General features: G+C 36.2%; 1 protein-coding gene across 1 annotated transcript in view; it reads right to left on the bottom strand.

Moving 5' to 3' along the window:
* ttyh3b (tweety family member 3b) overlaps nt 1-15464 on the bottom strand; it is a 38313-nt gene extending 22849 nt beyond the window's left edge. The window contains exons 1-3 of the mRNA XM_016249186.1: nt 15033-15464; nt 14578-14724; nt 753-922 (exon numbers count right to left, since the gene is read on the bottom strand). Coding sequence (XP_016104672.1) covers nt 753-922; nt 14578-14703 — 296 coding nt within the window. The 5' untranslated portion in view covers nt 14704-14724; nt 15033-15464. The remainder of the gene's footprint in view (nt 1-752; nt 923-14577; nt 14725-15032) is intronic.

Raw genomic sequence — 15464 nt, 5'->3', positions numbered from 1 at the left:
AAAGAATGTCACAGGTTTGGAACAACTTAAGGGTATAAGTTTCTTTCTTATGTTGCACACAAAAGAAGATATTTGTTGTTGGTCCCCTTTGACTTCTAGGGAAAAAAATACTATGGAAATCAAAGGAGACCATCAACTGTTTGATTACCAGCATTCTTCAAAATATCTTCTTTTATGTTCAACATGAGAAATAAACTCTTGTTCCAGGTTTGGAACAACACGAGGGTGAGTAAATGATAACAACATTTTAATTTTGTAGTGAACTATTCCTTTAAGTCTCTTGCATTTGTTCACTCAAAAACTGATGTTTTTATCAGCTGTTTGGACTCTCTGACGGCACCCATTCACTACAAAGTACCCATTGGTGAGCATGTGATGTAATGCTAGATTTCACCAAATCTGTTCCGATGATGAAATAAACCCTGCAATAAATCTACATCTGGACGGCGTGAGTGAATTTTCAGCAAATTTTCATTTTTGGGTGAACTATTACTATACAATTACTCAACAACAAGCTTCCATTTCAGTTTTCTGCCAATGTTGGCAGTGGACAACAAGGGAGTTCTCGAAGTTTAGGAGCACAGCCAAAATGTTCCCAACTGGATGGATTTCATTGACAGATTTATTTGTGTGGAAGTCCAATCGTGACTCCCAATTAACTGGAACTTATGATGCGTATTGCCACATGATGTGTGCGTGGAGGCAGCTATGAGTGTTTCATGTTTAACTGTGTAAGAGTGCAAACCACGGACCTGCACACAAGCGTGGCGATGATCACGCACCAAGCGGTGCAGCAGCAGTCTGCGTTGGGCGAGTCGTGGTTCTTCCTGCGACGGCAGCACAGCCAAAAGGAATAGAAGAGGAGGAAGAGGAGGTCGAGTGCCAAGCACACCAATGCTACTGCACCTAGCAACAACACAGACTGCAAAGAGAGAGAGAGAAAGGGAGTCATTTAGACTTCATTGTTTTTAGTGTAGCAGTAAATTAACCGTGAACAATTAAGAATACAATGAGGCCACTGAACGCTGGTTCTTCCAATCAAAAACTTTTGTTATTGAACAGTATCGCATGTTTTCTTTAACTGTAATCTGGAGTAACATATTGTTTAAGACTATTATACTTATTGGTGTACAAGCTGCTATTCTGGATGGGAAGCACTCTGATTTTAGATAAACGGGGAGTTACTTTCAGGAGTCCTGCATGTTTAATCCAGATCTACATCCACAAGCTCTTCCACTGAACCAGAAGTGTCATGAATGATCTAGATTTTTCTCCATCTGCAGCAAATGTAGGTCAGGCTGTACATGGGAGACTTCTTTTGGTCTCATAAACACACACACACACAACATGGTGCCAAGAACTAGGATATGATACTAAATCAACATCCCTTGTTAGTTCTGGAACAACGTTCCTATCAAAAATCACAGTCTGAAAGTTATTCCTAACCATAATCTACACCTAAAAAAGGAAATGATCTTCTGAATGTTCGTCCGGTACTAACAAGCTGTTTGAGAAGCATGTCCTATTTTAATCAATCACATTAAAAATATGGATTTGGTAGTTCACATTTGTCTTTTTCTTTCAGTTTTTTTAACATACAAAGATAAGGAATAGTTAGCTACCTCTGGAATATCTTTTGTTTAATGGAATATATTGGGGATGTCCTTTGTTTACTCAAGCAGCACATTATTTTTGCAATGCACTTTTTTTATATCAACTACATTTTTACTAGCCTATATTTTTGCATTTTGTTTTCTGAAGTCAATTTGAGTGATGCTTGCTCATGCAAAACATTCTAGGTTATTGCCAGGGCAAGGGTTGCTAATAGCTGGAATACACTACATGACTTTGGCCCAGATTTACAGTCTGGACAAGCTGAAGCTCGTTGCTGAAAATGTGAGCCAGTCTGCAGATTCGAGTTGACAGATTTCTTAGAAAATCATGCAGTGTATGATGATAACAGAAAATCTTTCTAGATTTGAAAAGTTGTGCAGTCCATTTTTAAATTTTTTTTTACATTTAATCTAATTTTATGACTAATCTTATCATCAATTTAGATTATATAACAAGAATTAAGGGCAAATTTAGCAAGCACCTTTAATTACAAAAAGCATTTATTTTAAAACCTTGGTTCACTAGCAAACTAGTGCAAACAAAAAATTATTTAAAATATTATTATTATTCATATATGATAACATTCTCATTTGATTCATGCTAAAACAACATACAATTAAGATCTCCCTCAAAAACTTTTTTTACATTTTTTTTTATTAAAGAACATATGGCTCCTGAGAAGTCGGGAATCACAAAATTAATTTGAGGACTTTTGAGTCAAAATGTTGATAACCTCTATTCTACAAACCTTACTGAAAAACAATTCAGGGCATGAAAGGAAATGCAGCATCATCAAACTGCTGATAATCACATGCTCAGGTTTTTTTTAATAGAGTAAGATTATGGCGTTATTTTAATGTCAAATGTCGAGAGCACATTATTGTATAGCGAAAGCACATTAATATAATGTGCGAGTGCGAATCTCCCTGCTCGTACGTGGATTTCCTTCGCTCTCGCACAAAACCGGACGCGCACGCTCAGATACACACTGCTCTCGCCCAGAGAGTGTGCACACACTTAAAAAGTGTCTCTTATCTCACTCAAACTGTCCTGTGCACTCGCAAATCTCTCTGTGCTCATGCGTTAGATATGAATTCTTTTCGCACCTGAATTAAACATTATCAACCAATCAGATTTCAAAGATGGATCTTGTAATTTCTTTATAATTTAATACTACTAAATCATAATAATCAAATTTTAGAAATGAATCGGGTGCTTGGATTATTTGTAAATAACCTAGTTTAACAGTTTGGTCAAACCCCTCTGAGCGATTTATCTAAACACAAACAAAAAAGTAGGCCTATATGATTCTTAAAGTTCATGTGGTCATATAACCTACTGTGCACTTGGATTGAAATAAATAAATAAATAAATAATTATTAGATAAAGAATAATCTTCTGATTAAGGTCATATTTAGATAAGGGTCAGATGCACTATTCCCTATACTTAAGATGTGGATACCAAATATAACACTATAATGAATTTCCCATATTTGTCATAACATTACTACATTATATTCTATGGGTTTAATGCATTTGCAGACAATGTAATTACATGTAACTGTCATATAACTGTATATTCACTGTTTGAGAGTGCCATTGAATGTGTAGCTAATATAAAGTGGGTTTTCATGAAAAAATATATATATATATATTCTAGGTTATTGCCAGGGCAAGGGTTGCTAATAGCTGGAATACACTACACGACTTTGGCCCAGATTTACAGTCTGGACAAGCTGAAGCTCGTTGCTGAAAATGTGAGCCAGTCTGCAGATTCGAGTTGACAGATTTCTTAGAAAATCATGCATTGTATGATGATAACAGAAAATCTTTCTAGATTTGAAAAGTTGTGCAGTCCATTTTTAAATTTTTTTAATCTTATCATCAATTTAGATTATATAACAAGAATTAAGGGCAAATTTAGCAAGCACCTTTAATTACAAAAAGCATTTATTTTAAAACCTTGGTTCACTAGCAAACTAGTGCAAACAAAAAATTATTTAAAATATTATTATTATTCATATATGATAACATTCTCATTTGATTCATGCTAAAACAACATACAATTAAGATCTCCCTCAAAAACTTTTTTTACATTTTTTTTTATTAAAGAACATATGGCTCCTGAGAAGTCGGGAATCACAAAATGAATTTGAGGACTTTTGAGTCAAAATGTTGATAACCTCTATTCTACAAACCTTACTGAAAAACAATTCAGGGCATGAAAGGAAATGCAGCATCATCAAACTGCTGATAATCACATGCTCAGGTTTTTTTTAATAGAGTAAGATTATGGCGTTATTTTAATGTCAAATGTCGAGAGCACATTATTGTATAGCGAAAGCACATTAATATAATGTGCGAGTGCGAATCTCCCTGCTCGTACGTGGATTTCCTTCGCTCTCGCACAAAACCGGACGCGCACGCTCAGATACACACTGCTCTCGCCCAGAGAGTGTGCACACACTTAAAAAGTGTCTCTTATCTCACTCAAACTGTCCTGTGCACTCGCAAATCTCTCTGTGCTCATGCGTTAGATATGAATTCTTTTCGCACCTGAATTAAACATTATCAACCAATCAGATTTCAAAGATGGATCTTGTAATTTCTTTATAATTTAATACTACTAAATCATAATAATCAAATTTTAGAAATGAATCGGGTGCTTGGATTATTTGTAAATAACCTAGTTTAACAGTTTGGTCAAACCCCTCTGAGCGATTTATCTAAACACAAACAAAAAAGTAGGCCTATATGATTCTTAAAGTTCATGTGGTCATATAACCTACTGTGCACTTGGATTGAAATAAATAAATAAATAAATAATTATTAGATAAAGAATAATCTTCTGATTAAGGTCATATTTAGATAAGGGTCAGATGCACTATTCCCTATACTTAAGATGTGGATACCAAATATAACACTATAATGAATTTCCCATATTTGTCATAACATTACTACATTATATTCTATGGGTTTAATGCATTTGCAGACAATGTAATTACATGTAACTGTCATATAACTGTATATTCACTGTTTGAGAGTGCCATTGAATGTGTAGCTAATATAAAGTGGGTTTTCATGAAAAAATATATATATATATCGACCTAAAATCAGACCTGAAAACAAACACTGGATTAAAAAAAAAAAAAAACTCCCAATACATTTCCAAACAGTGCTTCTATCAGAACATTTATTGTGTTATATCTTGCATCATTTACATCTATTTTTGCATTTGATTTGATTTGATAGGAATTGTTACTATTGCCATCATACCAACTGAGAATGTATTGCAATGATTTTAAATTCAGTTGAGGTATGCACGTTTAATTCAGGTGCGAAAAGAATTAATATCTAGCGCATGAGCACAGAGAGATTTGCGAGTGCACAGGACAGTTTGAGTGAGAGGAGAGACACGTTTTAAGTGTGTGCACACTCTCTGGGCAAGAGTAGCGTGTATCTGAGCGTGCGCGTCCGGATTTGTGCGAGAGCTAGGGATGGAATTTCCAATTACCACTTATTTTGTTTTTGATACGATACCGATATTTTTCAAGGCAGTATCGTCGATACCAATTCGATACTTCTGAACTTAACTTTTAAATTATGAAATGTATTAAATTATTAAATTACTAAGAGTAAAATGGGTAATGATAATCACTTTACACAACTTTGTTTAAAACGCATTTTTAACATTCAATACGCCTTAATTGTAACTTATTAGGTTATATTTTATTATACATGGTTCAAATAAGTTTTTTGTTTACACATGATTCAAATCTATAAATACTACAGCTGAACTATGGTCACTTTAGTAAAACTAAAAACTAACAATTCATTTTCATAAGGGACTGCCAGTGACAGGCTGTTGCATGCATAAAATGCAACCTTTTTATTCTATTAACACTACAGAATAGAACATGATCAATATTATCTTTCAACATTCAATTTAAATAACTGTAATTGCACAAACTATGTAGGCTACAATTTCAGTTTGTTTATTGTGAAATAACTCTGTCCTTCTGTCCTCTGATAAGCATTGTTCAGGGCTGCCGTTCCCAAAAGCTTTAATGCTTTCTTATGATACTTTTGAGAAAATCAGCCCTGTTTGAATGCACCGTCAGCAGTGAGTGAACGCTCTCTGTGATTGATTAGTTCTGTCTTGCAACATTTGCGTGTTCAGATGAGCAGGAAAATAGTTCTATCCTACACAATTACTCGCTAACAAAGGCTATTCGTCCAATTCAATGCATATTGTACGCATTATTATTTTTTTGTTAAATAAACAAAATCACTGGTAAATAAAACACACCTTAGTATCGATATTTTTTGTTTGAGTATCGATACTTTCGATACTCGCGTCAGTATCGATATATCGATACTTCGGATCGATACGCCCATCCCTAGCGAGAGAAAAGGAAATCCGCGTGTGAGCGGGGAAATTCGCGCTCGCACATTATATTAATGTGCTTTCGCGCTACAATAATGTGCTCTCGACATTTGTCATTAAAATAACGCCATATAAGATCACTCATTTGTCCTCAAATGCCCAGTTTGACCCAGTTTGATACACATTCGGCCCTGCACAGACTCTCATCAGGGCAGAATCACCAACAGCAGCGACATTTAGTGATGTAATTTTCACCCTTAAAGTTAAACTTACATGCTCGCTGTAATCTTGAGTGGGCTGAGATATTGTATTATGGCTTAAAACTGGTGTCATGAAATTTTCACATTAATATCCATCCCTGCTCGTCTGTGAGATTGAGGGACCTGTGAGCGAGTTGATGTCGGCTTCTGTCTGTTGATGTGTCAAAGCTCATTTGAGTCAGTCACCAATGACAGCATCCGTAAAGAGATTAGAGAGGATTCATTATCAGCTGTCTCACACACACACTTACATTGCAAATCTAAATGAAGATATACCATAGGCTTATTTTGTTTTTATATAAAACTAAACCAGGTTTACGAAGCTGAGATTTCCTGGACATGTGATGACATGGGACATGTTTAAGTAGCTGATTTAATTGTGATCACAAAAGGAGACTAGCAGCAATCAAGACCAAAGAGAAGAGACTAGACAATCCAGGAGAGGATGGGAATGGGGGAGGGAGTCTGCAACTCTCAAATGTAATTATCTCATTACCAGCCCTCAGAGACACAGGGAGGGAGAGACTGAACTTAAGTTTGTATTGGGCTCACTCTATAGTAATAAAGAGCAGGATGGCAGGAAGTTGGCATTATCTAATTGCAGGAATGCCTTAAAACCAAACCCGAATTGTTTATGAATGTGTGTGCACAAATCAAATATGTTTTTAAAGTCAACATTTTTCGGTAATTATTTTTAAGCAGTAGAACTGGTAAATATAAACAGTGCAATAGTATCAACCGTAACCACAAAACTCATGGAAACAGAAGTGCTAGCCTTCCTTTGTGTCAGTCACACAATCCATCTCAGGTCTTGACAAATCATAATAAACAATTCTTCACACAATATTTGAATTAAGTAAATACTGTAAAAAAAAAAAAAAAGTGCAAAATAAGAGAAATTTCATCATTTGTTTATTTTTGTACTTTAAAGTTTACTTACAGTACATCGTATTTAATATTTAAGTGTATTTGAAGCAAAAAATATGTAAAATAATAGTATAAACATATCAGACGACCACTACTAAAATAAACTACTATACTACATTAAACTGTGCTGTCTATTGAACAGATCTAAAACAGTTTGTTTTATATATGGGATCTTCATCCAAAAAGAAAAAACAGAAAATTTCACTTATGTGCACGTAAATTACTGTAAAATATTTACTTGAATTTTAAGCATATTTTGTGTAGAATACGAACTGTGTATAAAAAAATTATTCAATTATTTACATCAACATAGATACTAGCCTATATAAAACAAAGAGCAATTTTGAGTAGCTATATTACATCGGCAGTTACATATTTAAAATAAAACAGCCAGATCAAAGCCAGATTATTTCATTAATGTGCATGTAAATCTTGCAAATCTTCATGTAGATCTTTAGGATCTGTACTGAGTGAATAATAGTTCAGCTAAAACAGTAATCAGTCACTTAAGCACAATGCCATTTTCCTCTCTGTTCAGTGTTTGTGTTATTTGTACGTGTGTTTGTGCGTGTACAGTGCCGTGTTCTGGTGTAAATCGTTTCATCCCCACTACTCGTGACTTCCTGCCAGCTGGGCCCCTTTCCTGCAGAGTATGCTTTTAATTATTTCAACATTCCCTGCTGAGAAAAAAACCCTAGTGCTTTTTCCACACATCAAACGAGAACGGCAACACAGCTGTAGAAGCTGTCTTCAGCAAATGGAAATTTTCTCAAATGATTGCATAAATAGTCATAAAGTCATCAATTCCTCTCATTCTGGCCTGCAGAACAGACAAAAATTGTGCCAAGATCTTTAGTACAGTAACGCTGAGAAAACAGTAGCCTGATACCAACCACAACAGATGTACAGCATCTGCTAATCCCATTTCCACCATACAGGAAGTAGAGAGCAAGGTGAACAAAGGGAACTTCAGGGGGGTTTTTTTAGTACACAAATAATGGTAACGGAGGAAAACTTGCATCTTTAGTTTAGCTACTACAATTCTTAATAGGACTCTACAGAACAACATCTACAACAATCACAGTGTTATGAATCATATAGTGATTTGGTTCATTTGGACACTTGGTTTCAACAAAACAATTAAAAAAGATTCAGATTCACTTAAAAGAAATATTTCATCCAAAAACAAAAATTCTGTCTCACACACACACACACACACACACACACACACACATCTGTATAAAAAATAAACCAGCAACAATGGCTTGGTTGATATAATGATTAAAAGAAAAGAAAATAACGTTTCAGAGCATACACATAAATATTGAGATGTTTGAAAATCAAATAAATATATACCCGGTAATTTACATAAATGATGCTTTTCTTTTTTCAATACATGACAAAAAAGGGAATTCACACAGCAAACGCCTAGTGTTTCCAACTAGTGCCTTAAAATGTAAAAGATTTAAGCACTGAAGATAGTCCATAATGGACTGAACCATTTGCTTTTTGTTTTATTCTTTTTGTGCACAGTTACTTTTTTAGTGCACTTGTCACTTTACATGATAATCGTCAATAAAATACTTTTTCAACTCTGAATTTATTTGGTTTGCAGATTCCCTTTTTTGTCTTCTGTGTTCTGTTAACTGAATCTATGCAAAAAAATACTTTTTGTGTACAAATTGGCACAGGACTTTCATAATTTCTTTTTTTTTTTCAGTGAGGTACTATGAAAGCCAGGACCAGTGCTGTTTTGGACCCCATTGATTTTCATTGTATGGACAAAAATATTTTACAATCTCTCCAACAGTATTCCCAGAAGTCCCTGTGTGGCTATGCTATACTGTTGTTGTGAAACAGGCTTAAATATTTAGTTAAATACTAATGTGTATATCCATGTTCTCAATTAAGTTACACAGACTGTAAAAAGTGGTCTTATTTGTTGTACTAACATGTGTCACCCACTTATTTATCTCCCAAACAAAGCTCTCAAGCGACTTTACAGGCACTTTGTGTATTAATTGACTAATTCATTAAAAATAACTGATTCCAAAGAACAATTCATTAGTAAATCAGACAATCGCTATTATCTTCTCAAAAGAAAGACATAAGGACACCCAGTGTGGATGTGGATGAGGTCCATGTGGCATTAAAGTACAGAGAAAAGTGGAGGACAAAGTGCTGATATGTTTTGGCAGCTATTGGTGGGCCAGATCCAGACAAACTATTGTGCGGAGTGCCCTGAGATCCAAGTGAACCCTCCATTGCACAGATGTTTTCAATCCAAAAGTGCATATGAATGTCTTCTTATCGGTGCCAGGATAAGCAGTTTTAAGGGTGGTTGAAGGGAGGCCGTGGGGGATGAATAATGCTGACGTGTGTTCACATGGGTGCATGATGTGTGCCATTTTTGTCCCATTTAAAAGGAAGTAGAGCTGGACTGCTGCGTCTGTTGACAAATCTGTTTACAAAGGTGTCTGTTTAAAAAGACACTCTATATTCCAGCTAAAACTAGAACTATTTTATATAGCACTTTTAAATTACACATATATTGTATAATTATTTAAAATTAAATTTTTATGACCCCATATTAATAACTATGAAAGACATGTAGAATATAGGAAGTCATGGCCTAATGGTTAGAGAGTCGGACTCGTAACCCAAAGGTTGCGGGTTCAAGTCTCGTACCGGCAGGGATTGTAGGTGGGGGGAGTGAATGTACAGCGCTCTCTCCCACCTTCAATACCACGACTGAGGTGCCCTTGAGCAAGGCAACTGCTCCCCCCAACTGCTCCCCGGGTGCTGCAGCATAAATGGCTGCCCACTGCTCCGGGTGTGTGTTCACGGTGTGTGTGTTCACTGCTGTGTGTGTGCACTTTGGATGGGTTAAATGCAGAGCACTAATTCCAAGTATGGGTCACCATACTTGGCCACATGTCACGTCACATTTTGTACTATTTATGTATTAAGACAATAATACTTCATCAAGAATGAAATTGTTCAAAAGCGACAGTATAGACTTTTACATTGTCCATAAAAAAAAAAAAAAATCAAATAAATCTGAAAGAAATTATCACAATTTCAACCAAAAAAAAATGAGCAGAACAACTGTTTGCAACATTGATCATCAGAAATGTTTCTTGAGCACTAAATCAACGTATTAAAATAATTTCTGAAATATCGCGACATTGAAGACTGGAGTAATTTTTCAGGTTTTCGGCTTCGCCATTACAATAATCATTACACTTTGATATATTAATACAATATCTATGGCATTATATATCTTATTTATTATAGTTTAAGTAAATATTAAAATAAAAATTAGTCCATTTAAATAGTATTAATATTTCACAATATTACTGTTTTCATTGTATTTTTGTTCAAATAAGCATAAGAGAAGAAAAATAACCAACTAAATAAAATTATATTTAAATAAAATATATATATACAGTATAGATTTTGAAAATATTTACATATATATATTTTTTTATAAATATATTTAATAAATAAACAACAGTTTTACAAACATAACATTTTTCTTAAGTATATACGTGCATGTGTGTGTATTTATATACAGTATACTTAATAAATATACACAGTACACACACATATATTATGTAAACAAAAACATTTATTTTGGATGGGATTAATCACGATTAATTATTTGACAGCTCTATTTAAAATATATATTCATCTATGTATCAACTACCACAGCATATATTTTAAGGCGTTTAAAACCATTGTACCGGCATAGTAGTGTCAGTGTGAACGAGTGCAGACCCCCATATGTCCCAGCATGCATGCATGAGAGTGTGAGAATGAGAGCGAGGGGGTACTGGCATAAAGACGATGTGTCTATTTGACAAAAGGATGCCTGCAAAGCACTCTGGGATACATTAGGGATTAAACCCCATTTTCACAGAAGCCCACAGAAAGGGGTGCATTCATCTTTTATCAAAAAGAAAACAACAACACCCAGCCCCCTCCTCTTCCTCTCCTCTCCTCACCCTCCCTCAGTCTCTTCCCTTCTGCTCTGCCAGACCAGACAGACCCAAGGGCTTGTCATGACCTCATCTCATCCAGATTTACCCCCACATACCCCGTGGCTTTCCTGTGACCTCAGATCCAACAAGCATCCCAGATAAACCAGGCCTTGCTGACACACAAACACACAGGCTTCACTGAGTTGAATGCAATCGCTTAAAATACATCTTGACCTTGGAAAACTATTCACAGCAAAAAATGAAAGCCAAGAGTTTTTGCAACCGAATCTGCTGTGATTAATGAGCCGATGTCTCTAAAGGAACTTTACAAATTGATGATGCATTGCAGTATTGAATTACATTCATCTGATCTCTCCACACCACAATGTTGGAACCTTGAAGATCAATTTCTATTAATGCAGCCTTGAGTTTCTTTTCATCGTGGATTTATTTTTTGGAAACAAGTGACTGTTGTTGGCCATTTGACCATACAGCGCTGGAGAGCTCTGGATGTGGTCAGTGACAGCTATAGCTAGTGAGAAAAGGCAACCATGGCTGCAATTTCACACAGCTGGATGCCATTTCTTACTGGTCCTCTGGAGAGTGGTTGCTTTGACAAAAAAAATTGTTTTATGAAGTGGACAATAAACAGCCCTACTTGACATATGATCTTGAAATGTGCCTCCATGACCTTCATTTCTGTCTGAAAGAAGTCCAACTCTTAAAACAGTGAAAACAACTAAAAAAAAACGTGTGTGACAGGCTGGCAGCACCATGGTACAATTATGGTGTCAAATGGTAATACCGTGGTAGTCAATCAATTTGGCTGGACGATGTATATAATATTCACAAATTATTAAAATATTATTTTGTTAAAGTCTGCATGAAATGAAAATTCACTATTTTTGAAATGTGTATTTTTGAACTTACTGCAAACAATTTATGGCTGCAATTTTTATTTCTTTATTTTTTCTTTTGACTTTGATCAAAATGTCATAAATCCGATCTTCTGGTGAAACGACAGACTTCTCTCTGGTGATGTAAGTCCCTGTGGACACTTCAGTTTCCTTACGATTTTAAAAATCTAAAATTAAGCAACTTCACAATGATTTTTTTTGTTCTTTTCATTCGACCATTACATTTACATTTGTACATTTAGTCATTTTGCAGACGCTTTTATCCAAAGCGACTTACAATTGGGGAATACATAAAGGGATTCTTCTTAAAGAGGCAAACAGACACAGGAAGTGCTGAAATACCAAGTTTTAGGCATTGTTCAAAGAAGTACAAGCTAGAAAGGGAAGGAATAAGCATTCCGGACCATTAAAGGGATAGTTCACCCAAAAATAATAATTCTGTCATTAATTACACACCTTCATGTCGTTCCAAACCCGTAAGACATTCGTTCATCTTCAGAACAAAAAGTAAGATATTTTTGATGAGTTGTTTTCATTCAGATCAATGCGTAAACAGTGTACACAACGTATCCGCGTGGCGCAACTGACAAAGAACAGCATACGTCGTTTACGTTCAGTGGATACTCTCTGAAATGGTGCCAGGGTGACGCCGAGGAGACAAATTGTTGAATAAAGTCGTTATTTTTGTTTTCTTTGCGCACAAAAAGTATTCTCGTAGCTTCGTAAAATTACGGTTGAACCCCTGATGTCACACGGATTATTTTAACGATGTCCTTGCTACGTTTCTGGACCTTGACCATGGTAGTATGCTTGCTGTCTATGGGAGGGTCAGAGATCTCTCAGAACTCATCAAAAATATCTTCATTTGTGTTCTGAAGATGAATGAAGGTCTTACAGGTTTGGAACGACATGAGGGTGAGTAATTATTGACAGAATTTTCATTTTTGGGTGAACTAACCCTTTTATTACCATTTTATTAAACTAGTATTGTCATCATCACACAGGTATGAGTGTTACGTTTTATTTAAATGTAAGCAGTCAGATTTCTTTCAGAGTTCGTATGCTTGATTAATTTCTATGAATCATTCAATGAAATGATTCAAAACTTTGTTTAAGTGATTCATCACTCCTAAACACTTTTGGAATTCTCTGCATGGCATATTATAATTCAATTTGAATATACAGTGGGTACGGAAAGTATTCAGACCCCCTTAAATTTTTCACTCTTTGTTATATTGCAGCCATTTGCTAAGATCATTCAAGTTCATTGTTTTCCTCAATGTACACACAGCACCCCATATTGACAATCTACCTGGCAACAATGGCTGTTTGGTTTAAATTATGGTTAAAAATATCTAATAATAATAATAATAAATCATAATAATAACCAAAATTAAATAAAAATCTCCCTTTTAAGGCATTTTAGAGCATTCACATAAATTTCGAGAATATCATCAAAAGGTTAAAAAAACGGAACATTTATTTAGCTACATCGCCCCAACCGAATACTGAATAATTAATTTCCATATTAATATGCTACAGAACTTATTAATATGGTATACCGTGATGCAATGCTGACATGATGCTCAACACCACTGCACAGAGCATATCAGCTTAGACCATGTTAAAACATCTAATGGGATGTTTACACTAAGAACCATACTGACAGACAGGTTGCGTTTCCAATTTTTGGCAGAATCCCCTTAATGATGCTGCAACTGAGATACAACAGCAATCCTGGATGCCTCTGCATTATACATGTGACCAAATGTCGCATATGCATGTAGAAATGCATTATATATGCAAAGGCACATAATGTCTCCTACAGGGTGTTGATATCCATCTCTGTGGGTAGGTAAATACACAAACGCTGACTATCTCCACACGGCGCCTGAGCATAACAATTTCTGAACAGTAACTGCTCACTGATTGGACAGTTTGTTCTCGTGTGCAACATGAGGAGCTGGGTAAGATGGTGAAGTCATTCAAACTGGTTATAAATCAATGCCATTCTTAGGCGTAAAAAAAAAAACTTCCAAGCTTGACCAGCATGGATTTTCAAGGTAGTTTAAGCTAGGTTAGTACTAATCAAGTTACAGGGTCAAAAGCTTTTAAACGGTCAAATACTGTCTGACTGCATTATCACTGACTCTTCTAGGACATTTCACTGATGTATTATCACCAGTTCCACACATTTTATGTTTGTTATTCATAAGGATCACCATTTAGTAGTGCTGGGCGGTATACCGGTTCATACCGAATACCGGTTTTTATTTTTGTTATATTTAGCTGTCCGTATATGGATTATGTGACACTCTGAATGCTAACTAGTACCTCAAAACCTTAACTAGTTGTCACGCTGCAGTAAAAGCCTTGAGAGGATGACGTCATGCTCGAGAACATCCTTTGATCTTGCCGCTCCGCACGCACACACCGATCTCGATGTTGCCTCGTATTTCCTAATCATGTAGCACTTGAAGTCGACCTACCTTTTGATATTCCGAGTCCTCCGGGCGGAAATCGCTGCTGGTCAGCTGAAACTGTAGGTTGAAGTGCGGGAGGCGATGGAAAAGGTTAACCCACCACGGCGGAGAATAATTGACCACTGCAGCCATAGTGTTCACGCAGATCTGGGACTGGAAAACACACGATGATGATGCATTCAGCAGCCAATTCCAGACTTGAGCTGCTTCATCACGTCGCATTGCATCACATGCCTTTAAAGTGTCTCTTTACACGCCGCTTCCAGTGAAGCAGGGGTTAAAATCTGCACCAAAGACCCTCAAGCCAACAAATGGACAGAATTTCGTCGCCAACACACATATTTAGCTACATCTGCTGTTCTTACTTCTAGTAATGAATCAGTAAAATGCATCGTTTATATGCTAGGACTGAAACTGCAATCCGTTCATGCAGGCTTTTGTTATCAAGAAGCCATCCTTACCCGTTATCAGCCTAAACCATAGTTCCAGCAAAAACCTGCGGTGATCTCAACAACAGACAGAAAGCTCCTGTTCTTCGATGTTTTGGGCGAGAGCCGGCAGCAGCAGCAGCAGCAGCAGGTTTCTCAGTGCTCAGTTAGTCCAGCGCAGCCCTTGCGTCACTGCCGTCTGCATGTTATCCAGCGATTCACTCACTGCAGCTGAAGGAGAGCTTTAAACGCCTTTGATGTCCACTGCCGCTTTAGTTTTAAGGCGGTCCCGCGCCGCTTTCTTCCAGGAGACGCGTGTGATTAGCGCTTGAGCATTTCTGTCGCGTTAAAACTGAGGTGCATGATAGTCGCGATGCGATGGTATGAACTAGTGATTTGTGAGCAGCCTACAGTAAGAAACGGGCGTGATTGTCAATCATCCACGGACATGTATTTCGATACACA

The sequence above is a fragment of the Sinocyclocheilus grahami genome, unplaced genomic scaffold, assembly GCF_001515645.1.
Source record: "Sinocyclocheilus grahami isolate Dianchi unplaced genomic scaffold, SAMN03320097.WGS_v1.1 scaffold25.1, whole genome shotgun sequence".
Classification (NCBI taxonomy): domain Eukaryota; kingdom Metazoa; phylum Chordata; class Actinopteri; order Cypriniformes; family Cyprinidae; genus Sinocyclocheilus; species Sinocyclocheilus grahami.
This window is presented reverse-complemented; position numbering and strand designations above follow the sequence as displayed.